The sequence below is a fragment of the Oncorhynchus keta genome, chromosome 10, assembly GCF_023373465.1.
Source record: "Oncorhynchus keta strain PuntledgeMale-10-30-2019 chromosome 10, Oket_V2, whole genome shotgun sequence".
Lineage (NCBI taxonomy): Eukaryota > Metazoa > Chordata > Actinopteri > Salmoniformes > Salmonidae > Oncorhynchus > Oncorhynchus keta.
The window spans coordinates 20,305,657-20,322,125 of NC_068430.1; the positions used below are offsets into that span (position 1 = coordinate 20,305,657).

Consider the following 16,469-nt stretch of genomic DNA (forward strand, 5'->3'; position numbering starts at 1 on the left):
CTCAGCAAACTGGATGCAGTTTATCACAGTGTCATCCGTTTTGTCACTAAAGCACCTTATACCACCCACCACTGCGACTTGTACGCTCTAGTCGGCTGGCCCTCGCTACATATTCGTCGCCAGACCCACTGGCTCCAGGTCATCTACAAGTCCATGCTAGGTAAAGCTCCGCCTTATCTCAGTTCACTGGTCACGATGGCAACACCCATCCATAGCACGCGCTCCAGCAGGTGTATCTCACTGATCATCCCTAAAGCCAACACCTCATTTGGCCGCCTTTCGTTCCAGTTCTCTGCTGCCTGTGACTGGACCGAATTGCAAAAATCGCTGAAGTTGGAGACTTTTATCTCCCTCACCAACTTCAAACATCTGCTATCTGAGCAGCTAACCGATCGCTGCAGCTGTACATAGTCTATCGGCAAATAGCCCACCCATTTTTACCTACCTCATCCCAATAATGTTTTATTGTAGTATAGTACACCAATATCAAACTAGAATGGTCCAAACACACCAAGACAGTCGTGAAGAGGGCACGACAAAGCCTATTCCCCCTCAGGAAACTAAAAAGATTTGGCATGGGTCCTGAGATCCTCAAAAGGTTCTACAGCTGTTGAGAGCATGCACTGGTTGCATCACTGCCTGGTACGGAAATTGCTCTGCCTCTGACCGCAAGGCACTACAGAGGGTAGTGCGTACAGCCCAGTACTTCACTTGGGCTAAGCTGCCTGCCATCCAGGACCTCTACACCAGGCGGTGTTAGAGGAAGGCCCTAAAAATGGTCAAAGATGGGTCTGGAGTGCCAAGTCTAGGACAAAAAGGCTTCTCAAAAGTTTTTACCCCCAAGCCATAAGACTCCTGAACAGGTAATCAAATGGCTACCCGGACTATTTGAATTGTGTTGTGGGTGCGTTGCTGCAGGAGGGACTGGTGCACTTCACAAAATAGATGGCATCATGAGGAAGGAAAATTATGTGGATATATTGAAGCAACATCTCAAGACATCTGTCAGGACGCTAAAACTTGGTTGCAAATGGGTCTTCCAAATGGACAATGACCCCAAGCATACTTCCAAAGTTTTGGCAAAATTGCTTAAGGACAACAAAGTCATGGTATTGGAGTGGCTACCCGAAACGTTTCACCCAAGTTGAACAATTTAAAGGCAATGCTACCAAATACTACTGGGAATGTGATGAAAGAAACAAAAGCTGAAATAAATCATTCTGTCTACTATTATTCTGACATTTCACATTCTTAAAATAAAGTGTGATCCTAACCGGCCTAAGACAGGGAATTTTTACTAGGATTAAATGTCAGGAATTATGAAAAACTGAGTTTAAATTAATTTGGCTTAGGTGTATGTAAACTTCCGACTTCAACTGTAGTACATAGTACAATTAGCACACATTATGCAGTTAAATTCATTGTTCAAAACAACTGGTCATCAGAACTCGGAAATCTCAGGCTTCTGACTACAAGACAACTGGTAACTCGCGAAAAAAACGAGCTCCGACCGGGAAAAATCTTTGCTGAGGGCATCTTTCTAGAGCTCCTACTTTCCGACATGAAGGTCACTGACGACATGATTTGACCTTGTTTTTTCCCCGAGTTCCCAGTTGTCTTGAAAGTATGTAAGTAGTAGGCAAGCCAGATTTCGGACGCAAAAAGTATTTATTTATTATATTTTTTTTGTATTGGGGGGGGGGACTATCTTAATAGACATAGAAATGACTAAAACTAAATTAAATATGACGTGTTGGGTTACATTACCAACAGTATTTACTAAAGGGCTACAGTGAATCACGGAACAACACCTCTGACCTAAATAGCTTATATCATCTCCCTCCTGAGCACATCTGGTGTTTGGGTTCAAGTTAAAGATAAGATGTACCCTTGGCATTAGGATATCAGGTCCTGTTTAAATAATGTAAACAAAGCCAGTAGATTAAGGACTTCGGTCATGCTCTGCATGATATTATACTCTGCTCAGCTCACTGACTAACTGAGGTTGTGAGAGTCTCTCAGGTTGTTTAAAGAACATTGGTGCAGTGACATTACGTTATCAGGGCCTGCCTCAGTAGAGCAAAGTATTATTGATGTATGGAATGTTGGGTTTAAGTGTATAAAGTGTGTACCGGTGGACGCTGCTGAGTATGAATCTGGTGTGGGGGAATGAAGGTGGAAATGTTAGACAAGTTGCTAAATTGGAAACCATCAAGTTGAAACTTTAGAGGGAGGAAACTACACGATTCAAGGTTGCTGAGATCACGTCTATTAATTCTGATCACAGTGGCTGAGTTGAAAGCCACAGCAGAATCCAAGGACCTTAGTTAAAACTCCCATCTGATCCTGGTTAATTTGATATAAGGAATCAACTCCAAGTAACAACTCCTGATCCTGGTTAATTTGATATAAGTAGGAGCCTAACAACTCCTGATCCTGGTTAATTTGATATAAGGAATCAACTCCAAGTAACAACTCCTGATCCTGGTTAATTTGATATAAGGAATCAACTCCAAGTAACAACTCCTGATCCTGGTTAATTTGATATAAGTAGGAGCCTAACAACTCCTGATCCTGGTTAATTTGATATAAGTAGGAGCCTAACAACTCCTGATCCTGGTTAATTTTATACGAGTAGGAGCCTAACAACTCCATCTGATTCACAGGAACCTTGTTCATGAGCAGGTCCAAAGCCTGGCACAATACCTCAGCTAACCCTTCATGGGTGGTACTGTAAGGCGTTACACAAAATCTCAGCTAACCTGTTAACGGCGATACAGGTTAGCTGAGGTGCTATATGCACGTGCTATATTCACATCAGGGGAGTTTAGCAAAACAAGGTTGCTATATTCCAGTCAGCGGAGTTTAGCAAAAAGTGTTAGCCTATGTTATGTATAAAAACATATAAAAAATGTATTATGTCATGTTTTGTGTGGATCCCAGGAAGAGTAGTTGCCGCTTTAGCAGTAGTTAATAGGGATCCTAATAAAATATGAAATACACAGAGGACCATGTAGTGGTCTTATGGAAAGTTATATTAGGAATTGATATTAGTCATCATAAAGTTATATTAGGGATAGTAATTCAGCAGTCTGACATTCAAAAACAATGGTCGCAGGTGCTCATTCTGAGCTAAATATGTGTCATTGGTTTGACCTGGACAAAATATTATCTTCATGTGCATTACAACTTTCTATGGGGTAAGAGCAACGATCTAAATTATATGGTTGAGATAGCCAAGGAAATAAAAATAAAATGAATTCACTTTCAATTTAATACTTAATTAAAGGCCTACTTCAAAAAACTAAATCACAAAATATGTGTATTTACAGTGTTTTGTACAAATATCTTCACTTTAGATATCACCACGTCGGAAACAAAATTCATCAACAGGTTGTATTCATTGAAATTGTATTCATTGTTCCTGAAAGTTGTTTCTAGTCTCAAATAATATTGTAGGTTTCAAACCATTGCTTCTAAATTTAAGGGTAAAAATGTGTCTTATCTCATCTTAAAATCTTGGTGAAATGTTATTATCAGTTAATTTAAGTATTCAACTAAATATATATTTCTCTATGATGTCTCACAAAACAAATGTTTTAAACTAATTCAACAAATGGTCATGATATGAAAAAAATATAGAAATATTACACATAAAATATATTATTGCCATGTTATTGTGCACTTCCTGTCAAATAATTCACATGAAAAGTGAACGCTACAGTACAGTGAAATCTCAGCAGTCACCTTAGGCAGGGTAGCCTAATCTGAACAACCAGATTTGAATCCAGAAAGAGACACAATATTGTAAAACAAACAAAAACAAAAGACAAAACTTCTGAACACAATGGGAGGGAAAATCCCACTGTCTTTATCTCAAGGAATAGGCCATAGCAGCACCTAGCGTTGGCTCCAGTAATAACAATGCTACTTTATAAAATGTCAGTGTGATTTGAGCTTGTGGGCAGTGCTAACAACCATGATCATTCTCCTCCATGCTTGAGCTGCTGCTACGCCTGCTGCTGCTGTTGGAGGTGTCTGGGGAAGCTGAGGACAGAAGGGGGTCATTGGATGATATGGGCGACAGGGTGTTGTCCATTAGAATGTCCTTCAGTTTAGTGGATGCTTTGCTGGAGCCATATGCCCCTGGGTCACCTGCATCCACAGGGCTGTCGTTAAAGTGGATGGTACCGTTGTTGAGGTCCAGTGTGGTGGGAGGGGACATGTCGGGACCTGGCTGCTGGTACAGGTCTGAGGGACAGTCTCCTAAGATGGGCTCCTGCTTGATGGCTCGGGCTATCAGCTCAGAGGAGCAGAGGGAAGACGACGGCAGAATTGCAAGACCATGAGCCCGCGCCTGCATCTCCAACTCCTACACAGAAACACACACAGAAAACACATTAACCCACAAAGAGTATTAAAGTACACATTCCAAAGAGTATTAAAGTACAGAAGTACAAAGGTTTTCCCTCAAGGCGCCCCTGTACCATGCCCACTGGCTCCCTCTGGAATGGCGTACCTGTATGCGCAGCATCAGATGGCGGTTGGCATGCTCCAGCCTTCTCTGTCTAAGCTCCACCTCCTTGGCTCTCTGCTGCTCCTTCTGCAGCTTTCTGATGTAGTCCACTGAGGCCTTCAGAATGGTGCCCTTATTCCAGCGCATGTCCCTAGGGACCGCGGGAGACAACAGTCAGTGCATACATGTAGTGTACATGTAGCAACTAAGCAGATCCTTAAACTACATGAACCTTTATGCCATCTGGAAGCAGCCAGAGATTTTTGGTAGATAAAAAAGATGAATATCCAAAAGTGGTATAAACTGTGCTACTTACGGATCATTAGACTTAGGAATCAGGGTTCCAAGCTCTTTGATTCGATCGTTGATGTTGAACCTTCTCCTTCGTTCAACTACCGGGCGAAGAGACAAAAATGAGGAATCAGTTAAAGTATCGTGAGGATCTGCAAATCAACTCTTGAAAAAGATCAATGTATCCCAAATAACTGACTACTCCTCTTTGCCATAGAAACTCACTTAAGTTGTGGTTGTCCTTTTTTTGTCTCTCCTTGGCCATCGCTCGAACCTCAGCTTTTGGGCGGAAGGGAAACACTTTTGAGTGACAAAAGAAGGTGTCCTATTCCATACATACTCAAGATGATTACAACCCATTTCTGGCTAAATACCATTCATGTTAGCTATCTTTGCTACAATTTTACTGAGACAGTATATAGATCCATATTGTGTTATATTTTTCAATATGCACAAAATACTTCACAGAGGCCTTTAATGCTGCATTTCATATAACATACACAAATTATCCAATCTGAGGTAGATTATTATGAATTCCCATTGGCATTTTAGTTTAGGTACATTAGTGAGCTGCCATGAAAATAGTTTCATAAATGTATTAAAATAATTCAAATGACAATGGCTTAAAAATCTGAAAATCTAGTGACAACGTACCAACTGGAAAGCCCTCGGGCCTTTGGTAGTTGTCAAACTGGCCATAGGATCCAGTGTTGTCCAGTACGTGCATCATGCCAGGAGCTGGAGTATTGATAAATTATTTGATCAATTTAATGTATAGCTAACAGTATATTTATGCATTTTACAAATTGTACAGAGTATTTGTGCATCTTTGCTGCTTTAACTGTCACTACAATGGTTTCACAAATTGAATATAAACATCTTTAAATATTTTTTAATTTGAAAGGGTTGAAATTATTAATATGGAGCTGCTTTGCTGAGGGTGTTAAAATGTGTTATACCCGGTAGACAAAAAACATTAACCTGAGAATTCCCTTTTGATGTTGGATAAGCTACCAGGGCAGGAGTTACTTATGGCAAGTCCATTTGGGGGAAGCCCTTGATTCCCATACATGTCCAGAAGGTTACCAGATACAGGGAGCTGAGGAAATGAACAGAACATTCAATGATTGCAATGCAACAAGTAAGAAAGAGATTTATATTCTATAGCATAAAAAGCCTATTCAGTAAATGTGTTGTAGGGCCTGTAGCTATTCCACTCTTCACTTGAAAAGTTGTTTAAATTGTAAAGGATGTCAACTTACTGTATTAGTAACCTGGAGTCCTGGGTCCATAAGTCCAAAAATATCCTCATTATAACTTGTTTCCAAGCTAATAATGTCATCGATGACATCATCCATCTGTAATAATGATGGAAAACACATTTGAAACCAACCTATATAGTAGTACCAGATTTGTATTAAAATAATGTTCTGATAAACAACATTGAAAGATGTACCAGAAATCTACATGTATTTTGTAAACAGTTTGCCATTTTCATGAAGTTAGTTATAAATCCACTGTGAAATCCAAATGAGAAACCAGGGTGAATGGTACATTGGATCTCTGTGGCATCTCTGTTATGCCTACCTCCTTCTCGCAGTTGGAGCTGAGGGTCAGCAGGGCCATGGGGCTGTTGGGGGCACTGCTGCCTGGGCCGGGGGGCATCCCGTGCTCCGGGGGCTGGCTGGGGCACTGCAGGCTTCCGGCCTGGCTGCCAGGCTTACCCCCAAGGGTTGTGGACAGGTACTGCCTCACCTGCTTCCTCTGGGCCTGCTGGATGTGGTACTTGGTGGGGTTCTCCAGATGTGTCTGTACCTTGGTGGGGGAAAAGGAGAGACATGGAAGGCGATTAACATTTTTCAGTTTTATTCAATGTCGGTATTGAGGTAGTCATCTTATCCTATGGAAATGCATAGTTATCCACTGAAATATGGCTTCGTAAAATGTTGTCTCACAATACAGATCTTTGACATTGTGTGGGTTGGTTTTCAGACTAGAATGCATCCCTGAAGATCAACACACATGGATGTGACACAATCAGAAACAATGGACGGAATCATTTCAATCAGCGCCTCCAGTTATATGCCTCTTTATTTATATTACTCAATGACAGTCAATTATACAACACACTTAGGACATTGTCATTGATTAGTGAACATTTCTGTTATATTATTCGAATTCTCAGAACAAACATAGTATTGTAATATACTATAAATATAGTAATACTGCATCCTGATAGAAAACCAAACAAAAAAAACAGTTCAGTAGCACATCTCACCTGGTAATGGCTGTATTCAAGCATCTCCAACATATTGTAATTTGTATGATAGTATGTATCAGATATTCCCTTGTTCTGGTCAGTCAACTGTGTGGACACAGGGCTAACATGAAAATAAGAGGACAGACTTGGTCAGTTGAAGTTATTAAAGGAAAACCCCTCATGAGTTATGTAAGTTAGGAGACAGGGGGAGGATACCAGGGCTCATCCTCCCTGTGTTGTGTTGTTCTAGTTAAACTGAGAATTTATGTCTTCACAGGGTTCATTTGACGTCAACATCTCTTTCTCACAAAGGACCCTTTCTGCTGGTGGGTTACTAGTCTCCAAACTGAAACTCGCTCACGGCTAACTAACGTTTCATCTTTAGTTCCGCTCATCTAGTATAAAACATAATTTGTTCTGAGAACACGGAATACAATTGACACCACTGTTCCATTACAAACAGCATATGAAAAGATAAATCCCAAAATGTAGCAGCATTTTTAAACAGATTGTCCATCCCCCTACCAACTTTTGGTGTTAAGTATTTAAGCATTAGTCTGAGTGGTTCGCAAATGGTGTGCCAGGATCCACTAGTCAACTAAGTCATAGCCAGTTCCTACTTAGTCTGCCACTTAAGAGGCCACTAGGGTTAAAAATACAAAAAATGTGCCACAGGCATGGCACAATAATGGAATCACTGCTGCCTTGAAACCTCTGGAATATGACATTACCAGAAACAAATATAACTGTGTAATTAGGAACATTAACATTAACATTAATCTATGCCAAAGTTCAATAGTTGATCCAGATCACTAGGCCTGTATGCTAATAAAGTTCAACACTGCTTAGTGACATTTGTTATATCTGGTTTTCAGAAGACACATGGCCATTCATGGTTCCAAAACCATGTCAAATATAAATAAATAAAGACAATATAAGTAGTTGTATCTAACACAAGGAGCAACTGTACTGTATATAAATGAATCAGTTAAGATTCATATAAACAGCATATTCTCACTCTCACACCCTTCTATAGAAAGATCATTGGTTTTGACTGGTTTTGGCCTGTCTCTGCATGTGTATAGAAGCTATGAGCAAAGTGTGAGTCTATATGCCCACTGGGATTTCCACTATGCAAAAAACAAAGAAAATATTAGCTAATTTATAGAACTATTCATTTTTAGTATAGAGGAATATGCAACCAAAAATTGTAGAATAAAAATAAATCAAAACAATTAATCTACAAATCGTTCCAAAAATCCTCATTAGAAACACCCTTTCCTCCAAAATCTATTATCATAAATGTTGAGCTCACATCTGACCATTCTATTCTAACAAAGCTGGCCCATTATTCTGGGACAGTAATTTAGAGTTATACAGCAGGCGTCATGCCTGGAGCCAACACGTGTGATGTTGCACACATCTCTCTCGCTCTCTCGCTCTCTCTCTCTCCACATTACTATTAGTAATTAGATGTAGTTCTTCTCTAGCTACCTGTCAACAGTATATTATGTTGCCACTCCTTGCACCCTTAAGCACATACAGTGGATGCCTATACATACATGCTTTCACACAGGTCATAATAATCAAGTTGTCATACATTAAAGTATTGTTTTGCTTGAATGTACTTCTTTAAAATATCACACAGAATGTAGAAACATGTGTGTGCAGACTGTGCACATATCAGTGTCTATTGCCTTAGTTAAATAAAGGCTAACACCACACCCTCACCACTGACCAATCAGATCTACCTGACAAAGACTGTGTATACTGAGAATGAAGAAGGAACCCTTATCAAAACATAAATAAAACTTAGAAAGACTCCACAAGGCACATGCTTGACCAGTAGCACTATACAGTAATTAATCTGTCTTTATCGTCCTTTATACATTGTAGGCTTTGGATTTATCCGAAAAACCACAATAATATGTTTGTTCCAGGTTTATTTAACCATTGTACACGTTTGTTAAAGGCCCAGTGCAGTCCAAAGTGTGATTTTCTTGTGTTTTATACAGTGGGGCAAAAAAGTATTTAGTCAGCAACCAATTGTGCAAGTTCTCCCACTTAAAAAGATGAGAGAGGCCTGTAATTTTCATCATAGGTACACTTCAACTATGACGTACAAAATGAGAGAAAAAAAATCCAGAAAATCACATTGTAGGATTTTTATGAATTTTTAATGAATTTATTTGCAAATTATGGTGGAAAATAAGTATTTGGTCAATAACAAAAGTTTATCTCAATTTGTTATATACCCTTTGTTGGCAATGACAGAGGTCAAACGTTTTCTGTAAGTTTTCACAAGGTTTTCACACACTGTTGCTGGTATTTTGGCCCATTCCTCCATGCAGATCTCCTCTAGAGCAGTGATGTTTTGGGGCTGTTGCTGGGCAACACGGACTTTCAACTCCCTCCAAAGATTTTCTATGGGGTTGAGATCTGGAGACTGGTTAGGCCACTCCAGGACCTTGAAATGCTTCTTACGAAGCCACTCCTTCGTTGCCCGGGCGGTGTGATGGGATCATTGTCATGCTGAAAGACCCAGCCACGTTTCATCTTCAATGCCCTTGCTGATGGAAGGAGGTTTTCACTCAAAATCTCACGATACATGGCCCCATTCATTCTTTACTTTACACGGATCAGTCGTCCTGGTCCCTTTGCAGAAAAACAGCCCCAAAGCATGATGTTTCCACCCCCATGCTTCACAGTAGGTATGGTGTTCTTCAGATGCAACTCAGCATTCTTTGTCCTCCAAACACGAAGAGTTGTTTTTTACCAAAAAGTTATATTTTGGTTTCATCTGACCATATGACATTCTCCCAATCTTCTTCTGGATCATCTAAATGCTCTCCAGCAAACTTCAGACGGGCCTGGACATGTACTGGCTTAAGCAGGGGGACACGTCTGGCACTGCAGGATTTGAGTCCCTGGCAGCGTAGTGTGTTACTGATGGTAGGCTTTGTTACTTTGGTCCGAGCTCTCTGCAGGTCATTCACTAGGTCCCCCCGTGTGGTTCTGGGATTTTTGCTCACCGTTCTTGTGATCATTTTGACATCACGGGGTGAGATCTTGCGTGGAGCCCCAGATCGAGGGAGATTATCAGTGGTCTTGTATGTCTTCCATTTCCTAATAATTGCTCCCACAGTTGATGTCTTCAATCCAAGCTGATAACCTATTGCAGATTCAGTCTTCCCAGCCTGGTGCAGGTCTACAATTGTGTTTCTGGTGTCCTTTGACAGCTCTTTGGTCTTGGCCATAGTGGAGTTTGTAGTGTGACTGTTTGAGGTTGTGGACAGGTGTCTTTTATACTGATAACAAGTTCAAACAGGTGCCATTAATACAGGAAACAAGTGGAAGACAGAGGAGCCTCTTAAAGAAGAAGTTACAAGTCTGTGAGAGCCAGAAATATTGCTTGTTTGTAGGTGACCAAATACTTATTTTCCACCATAATTTGCAAATAAATTAATTAAAAATCCTACAATGTGATTTTCTGGATTTTCTTTCCTCATTTTGTCTGTCATAGTTGAAGTGTACCTATGATGAAAATTACAGGCCTCTCTCATCTTTTCAAGTTGGAGAACTTGCACAATTGGTGGCTGACTAAATACTTTTTTGCCCCACTGTATATATTTCCACAGGTTGTAATAATATTGTGAATTTGTAAAAAGGATAATAATGCCCTTTTAGTGTTAGAGCTGTTTAAAAAGAGCACCTGAAATTTCTGCCTGTTTTGGTAGGATGGAGTTTTGGCCTGCCTGGTGTTATCATCAGGTGCGAAATTATATAATAGGAAATAAGAAAGAGATTTCCAATAGAATAGCATAGAATAGAATAAGAAAGAGTTCTAATAGCATAGACTACAATAAGAAAGAGAGTTCCAATAGAATAGCATAGAATAGAATAAGAAAGAGAGTTCCAATAGAATAAGAAAGAGAGTTCCAATAGAATAGAATAAGAAAGAGAGTTCCAATAGAATATAATAAAACAGATATTCCAATAGCATAGAATAGAATAGAATAAGAAAGAGTTCCAATAGAATATAATAAAAAAGATAATTCCAATAGCATAGAATAGAATAGAATAAAAAAGATAATTCCAATAGCATAGAATAGAATAGAATAAGAAAGAGTTCCAATAGAATATAATAAAAAAGATAATTCCAATAGCATATAATAGAATAGAATAAGAAAGAGTTCCAAACCTCTCTGCCAATAACAGCTGGTTTTCAGTATTCCCCTCCCCACTCCAACCACTCCTAGACAGTCATAGCAAATGTGTTGCTTGAGAAATTGCTCTTTGCTAAGAAGCTATTTAGTTTATTTTGAACATTTTAACTGAAAACAATCACAGTAAGGTACTTAGTTGTACCCAGAAATGATTTGACATTGAGATAAAAACAGCTGCATTAGATCTTTAAGTTCTGCATGCCCTTCGAGCCATGCACACCATAATATGCTGCCCTTCGAGCCATGCACACCATAATATGCTGCCCTTCGAGCCATGCACACCATAATATGCTGCCCTTCGAGCCATGCACACCATAATATGCTGCCCTTCGAGCCATGCACACCATAATATGCTGCCCTTCGAGCCATGCACACCATAATATGCTGCACTAGTCGAGAAGTAATTCTTGGAAATAACCCTTGAAAAGAAAAATGGAGCTCAATATCTTTAACATAGAATGTCCTTTCTAATTTAGGAACTTCTGTTTACTAAGCTGTTCAGCGCTGTACACCATTATGTCAAAGAGACAAACATTGTTCTGAATGGGTCAAAGTGTAAACCAAAAAAATGTAATGTGTCTTTCTCTGTCTGAAAAAAAGAGATGAGGATAGAAGCCTAGTCATTACAACACACTAAACTGCTGGTCTGAACATGCATATTTCCCCATCGATGTCTCCTAACCACATACTAATTTAATTGACTAGAGAAGTATACAAAATGACTGTGCTAATAGTGCCAACTCTGTGAACCCTTCCACGGAGGGGAGGTGAACAAGTTGGTGAAGGAACTGCGCAGCCGTGAGTCCAAATTTATGAGGATCCTCACACGAGATAAAGCGATGTCAATAGCCGCTCTAACTAACGTAAAGGTCTACCATTCCCTCCTAAACAGTATCATGCCTTTGTTGGGATTACTGGAAACCGTGACTTGGAGTGGAGGAACGGCCTTCCAGATAGAGATAGAGAGGTGAAGCACATGCAGGGGAAGTGCCCTACGGCCTGGCAGAACCTTCACCGATAATAACTCAGAGAAAGATCTCTTTGTGCTAACATAGTAGAGGACGTCTTTGTTCCGCCCTCATTTTGTGGCCTTTTCCTTCAGCCAAACCTTTGGGTTAAGACACATACGTGAAGAAGAGCAGTATTCCTCATCTCCCCACAGCGACTTTACCCCTCTTTTATTTATAGCCTCTTCGCGAGACGGAGGTTTATCACCTACTTACAGAGAGCACATGGGCTTACATTGATGGCTATAGCCACTGGCTGCCATGATCCCTTGGCCCCTGTATAACTACTTGTACACACTGCTGAGGAAAAACTCTTGACTATTTATCAAACTGCATTGAACAAATGTTATTCTCCAACTAAAGTAACTTAAAGTATAGTTTACTATACATTACCACCTCACATTCTTCTAATCAGAGAGACAATGTAACTATTATGTTTATTTCAGAAATCTTTGTAGGGTATCATAGCCCTACTATTGACCTGCAGACGCTTTCTTGCTCTATGTTAAAACTGTCTGTTGTGGATGATAGCCCCTTTGCCTAAAATGGGATACTCTGAGGTCTTATCCTAACTTGAGACATAAGTGTTCACATGCATCAGTCTGCCACTCATCTTGTATTTCCATGAAAATTTGACATTAGGGTGCATAAAACTGGACCAGAAACCAGTCAATGGACACAAGAGAGGTTCATGCCCCATGATATATTCCTAAATGACCCTTCAGGCTTCATATCACCAGTCCTGGCAAAACCTTATGTCCCCCAAAAAACGTTTGCTTTCTTTGGACTATTCTTTAATGGTGGGGTGGTGAGTCGGGAAGCAGGTGAAATGTTTTAATAAAACAACAAAACCAAGAACACGACACTAACATAAGGCATAACGCTGATACACAAGAACAACACCAACTGGTGAGTGAACCTGGGAGAGTGACATACACTGCTCAAAAAAATAAAGGGAACACTTAAACAACACAATGTAACTCCAAGTCGATCACACTTCTGTGAAATCAAACTGTCCACTTAGGAAGCAACACTGATTGACAATAAATGTCACATGCTGTTGTGCAAATGGAATAGACAACAGGTGGAAATTATAGGCAATTAGCAAGACACCCCCAATAAAGGAGTGGTTCTGCAGGTGGTGACCACATACCACTTCTCAGTTCCTATGCTTCCTGGCTGATGTTTTGGTCACTTTTGAATGCTGGCGGTGCTTTCACTCTAGTGGTAGCATGAGACGGAGTCTACAACCCACACAAGTGGCTCAGGTAGTGCAGCTCATCCAGGATGGAACATTAATGCGAGCTGTGGCAAGAAGGTTTGCTGTGTCTGTCAGCGTAGTGTCCAGAGCATGGAGGCGCTACCAGGAGACAGGCCAGTACATCAGGAGACGCGGAGGAGGCCGTAGGAGGGCAACAACCCAGCAGCAGGACCGCTACCTCCGCCTTTGTGCAAGGAGGAGCACTGCCAGAGCCCTGCAAAATGACCTCCAGCAGGCCACAAATGTGCATGTGTCTGCTCAAACGGTCAGAAACAGACTCCATGAGGGTGGTATGAGGGCCCGACGTCCACAGGTGGGGGTTGTGCTTCCAGCCCAACACCGTGCAGGACGTTTGGCATTTGCCAGAGAACACCAAGATTGGCAAATTCGCCACTGGCGCCCTGTGCTCTTAACAGGTGAAAGCAGGTTCACACTGAGCACATGTGACAGACGTGACAGAGTCTGGAGACGCCGTGGAGAACGGTCTGCTGCCTGCAACATCCTCCAGCATGACCGGTTTGGTGGTGGGTCAGCCATGGTGTGGTGTGGCATTTCTTTGGGGGGCCGCACAGCCCGCCATGTGCTCGCCAGAGGTAGCCTGACTGCCATTAGGTACCGAGATGAGATCCTCAGACCCCTTGTGAGACCATATGCTGGTGCGGTTGGCCCTGGGTTCCTCCTAATGCAAGACAATGCTAGACCTCATGTGGCTGGAGTGTGTCAGCAGCCTGCCCGTTCCCCAGACCTGAATCCAATTGAGCACATCTGGGACATCATGTCTCGCTCCATCCACGCCATGTTGCACCATCACAGACTGTCCAGGAGTTGGCGGATGCTTTAATCCAGGTCTGGGAGGAGATCCTTCAGGAGACCATCCGCCACCTCATCAGGAGCATGCCCATGCGTTGTAGGGAGGTCATACAGGCACGTGGAGACCACACACACTACTGAGCCTCATTTTGACTTGTTTTAAGGACATTACATCAAAGTTGGATCAGCCTGTAGTGTGGTTTTCCATTTTAATTTTGAGTGTGACTCCAAATCCAGACCTCCATGGGTTGATAAAAGTGGGAGAACTTGCACAATTAGTGGCTGACTAAATACATTTTTGCCCCACTGTACAGGTGACTATTAAATCATTTTTAGGACCAATCTGAATTTTAAACCGCCTGCAACTGCCAACTTGTTTGGTCAGTTGAGGGATGGGGCAGGGGAAACCCAAGCTTATCTCACATTCATAGAAACAGCTAAGTACTAAGCTCATAAGTCATGTGCTGTATAAATTACCTTCCTAAAAAAATCAATGGGTATTTATCTTCAACAGCAGAAAGCCTTATAGATTGTGCCTTTAAACCATTTCACAGATGGGATGTATACACTCTTATTCACCCCTTCTTCCCTTGGACTTTGATTTCTTAGATGCAGGGTTAAGATATGTGTCAAGGAGGTAGAGATTTGGTGAACAGAGTGGCAGAGAGATACAGCGTGGAAGCTGTTGAGACCAGACAAAACACTGAATGCATATCTGTGAAAGACAGCTCTTCGTTGAAAACAAGAGAGACTTTGTGAGTGTTTAATTGACCGCTATGTGTTGGGTTCCATCAAAGCCCCAAGGCACTGGGTCTTGCTCTCTCGCCTTCCAGCCCATAGTTACAAGCCTCTGACATTGCAGGCGTGGGAGCTGCTGTGATGACATGGGTTGCTCAGCTAAGAGGATGGCAAACGGACAAAGAGGCGTCTTCTACTTAGACCAGGGGTTGTGCTGTGTGCTATTGGGCCTGTGGCAAGAGACGTTAACAAGAATGTAACCCTTCTCTGCCCAGAATGGCAAACATTGTCCAATTTATGAGGGATTAAGAAAATGCACTTGCCTAAATTATGAACAAAAGAGCTTATGTGTGCAGCCGCGTAAACTCACAGAGCTGGTTTATCATAGCCTGGTATGGGACTATGAGATCTCAGATAAACTTGATATGACAATGTAAGTCCATTAAACAAGGGAGGTCTGATACTGTACATCCTGCCGTAGGGTCAAGAGGCGCAGAATCTATAAATGTGTCATGAGTTCAGCAATGTAATGTAAAGCACTAACACTAAAAATACTAATGAATGCAGAAGGCAGAACATTTGTTCAGTGTGTCTAACATATATACAGTGGGGCAAAAAAGTATTTAGTCAGCCACCAATTGTGCAAGTTCTCCCACTTAAAAAGATGAGAGTGGCCTGTAATTCTCATCATAGGTACACTTCAACTATGACAGAAAAATGAGGGAAAAAATCCAGAAAATCACATTGTAGGATTTTTAATGAATTTATTTGCAAATTATGGTGGAAAATAAGTATTTGGTCACCTACAAACAAGCAAGATTTCTGGCTCTCACAGACCTGTAACTTCTTCTTTAAGAGGCTCCTCTGTCCTCCACTCGTTACCTGTATTAATGGCACCTGTTTGAACTTGTTATCAGTATAAAAGACACCTGTCCACAACCTCAAACAGTCACACTCCAAACTCCACTATGGCCAAGACCAAAGAGCTGTCAAAGGACACCAGAAACACAATTGTAGACCTGCACCAGGCTGGGAAGACTGAATCTGCAATAGGTAAGCAGCTTGGTTTGAAGAAATCAACTGTGGGAGCAATTATTAGGAAATGGAAGACATATAAGACCACTGATAATCTCTCTCAATCTGGGGCTCCACGCAAGATCTCACCCCGTGGGGTCAAAATTATCACAAGAACGGTGAGCAGAAATCCCAGAACCACACAGGGGGGACCTAGTGAATGACCTGCAGAGACCTGAGACCAAAGTAACAAAACCTACCATCAGTAACGCACTACGACGCCAGGGACTCAAATCCTGCAGTGCCAGACGTGTCCCCCTGCTTTATCCAGTACATGTCCAGGCCC

General features: G+C 41.4%; 1 protein-coding gene across 4 annotated transcripts in view; it reads right to left on the reverse strand.

Moving 5' to 3' along the window:
- Positions 1-3,251: 3,251 nt before the first annotated feature.
- mitfa (melanocyte inducing transcription factor a) overlaps positions 3,252-16,469 on the reverse strand; it is a 49,603-nt gene continuing 36,385 nt past the window's right edge. For 3 of the 4 annotated variants that reach the window (XM_035777294.2, XM_052526638.1, XM_052526639.1), the window contains 8 exons: positions 6,395-6,622; positions 6,070-6,165; positions 5,789-5,906; positions 5,462-5,545; positions 5,033-5,086; positions 4,833-4,908; positions 4,520-4,667; positions 3,252-4,372 (listed from right to left, as the gene is read on the reverse strand). In XM_035777294.2, the coding sequence (XP_035633187.1) occupies positions 3,971-4,372; positions 4,520-4,667; positions 4,833-4,908; positions 5,033-5,086; positions 5,462-5,545; positions 5,789-5,906; positions 6,070-6,165; positions 6,395-6,622 (1,206 nt within the window). In that variant the 3' untranslated portion in view covers positions 3,252-3,970. Of the gene's footprint in view, positions 4,373-4,519; positions 4,668-4,832; positions 4,909-5,032; positions 5,087-5,461; positions 5,546-5,788; positions 5,907-6,069; positions 6,166-6,394; positions 6,623-7,085; positions 10,286-16,469 lie in introns of those variants that run through there. The other variant, XM_035777296.2, reaches the window with a different exon arrangement.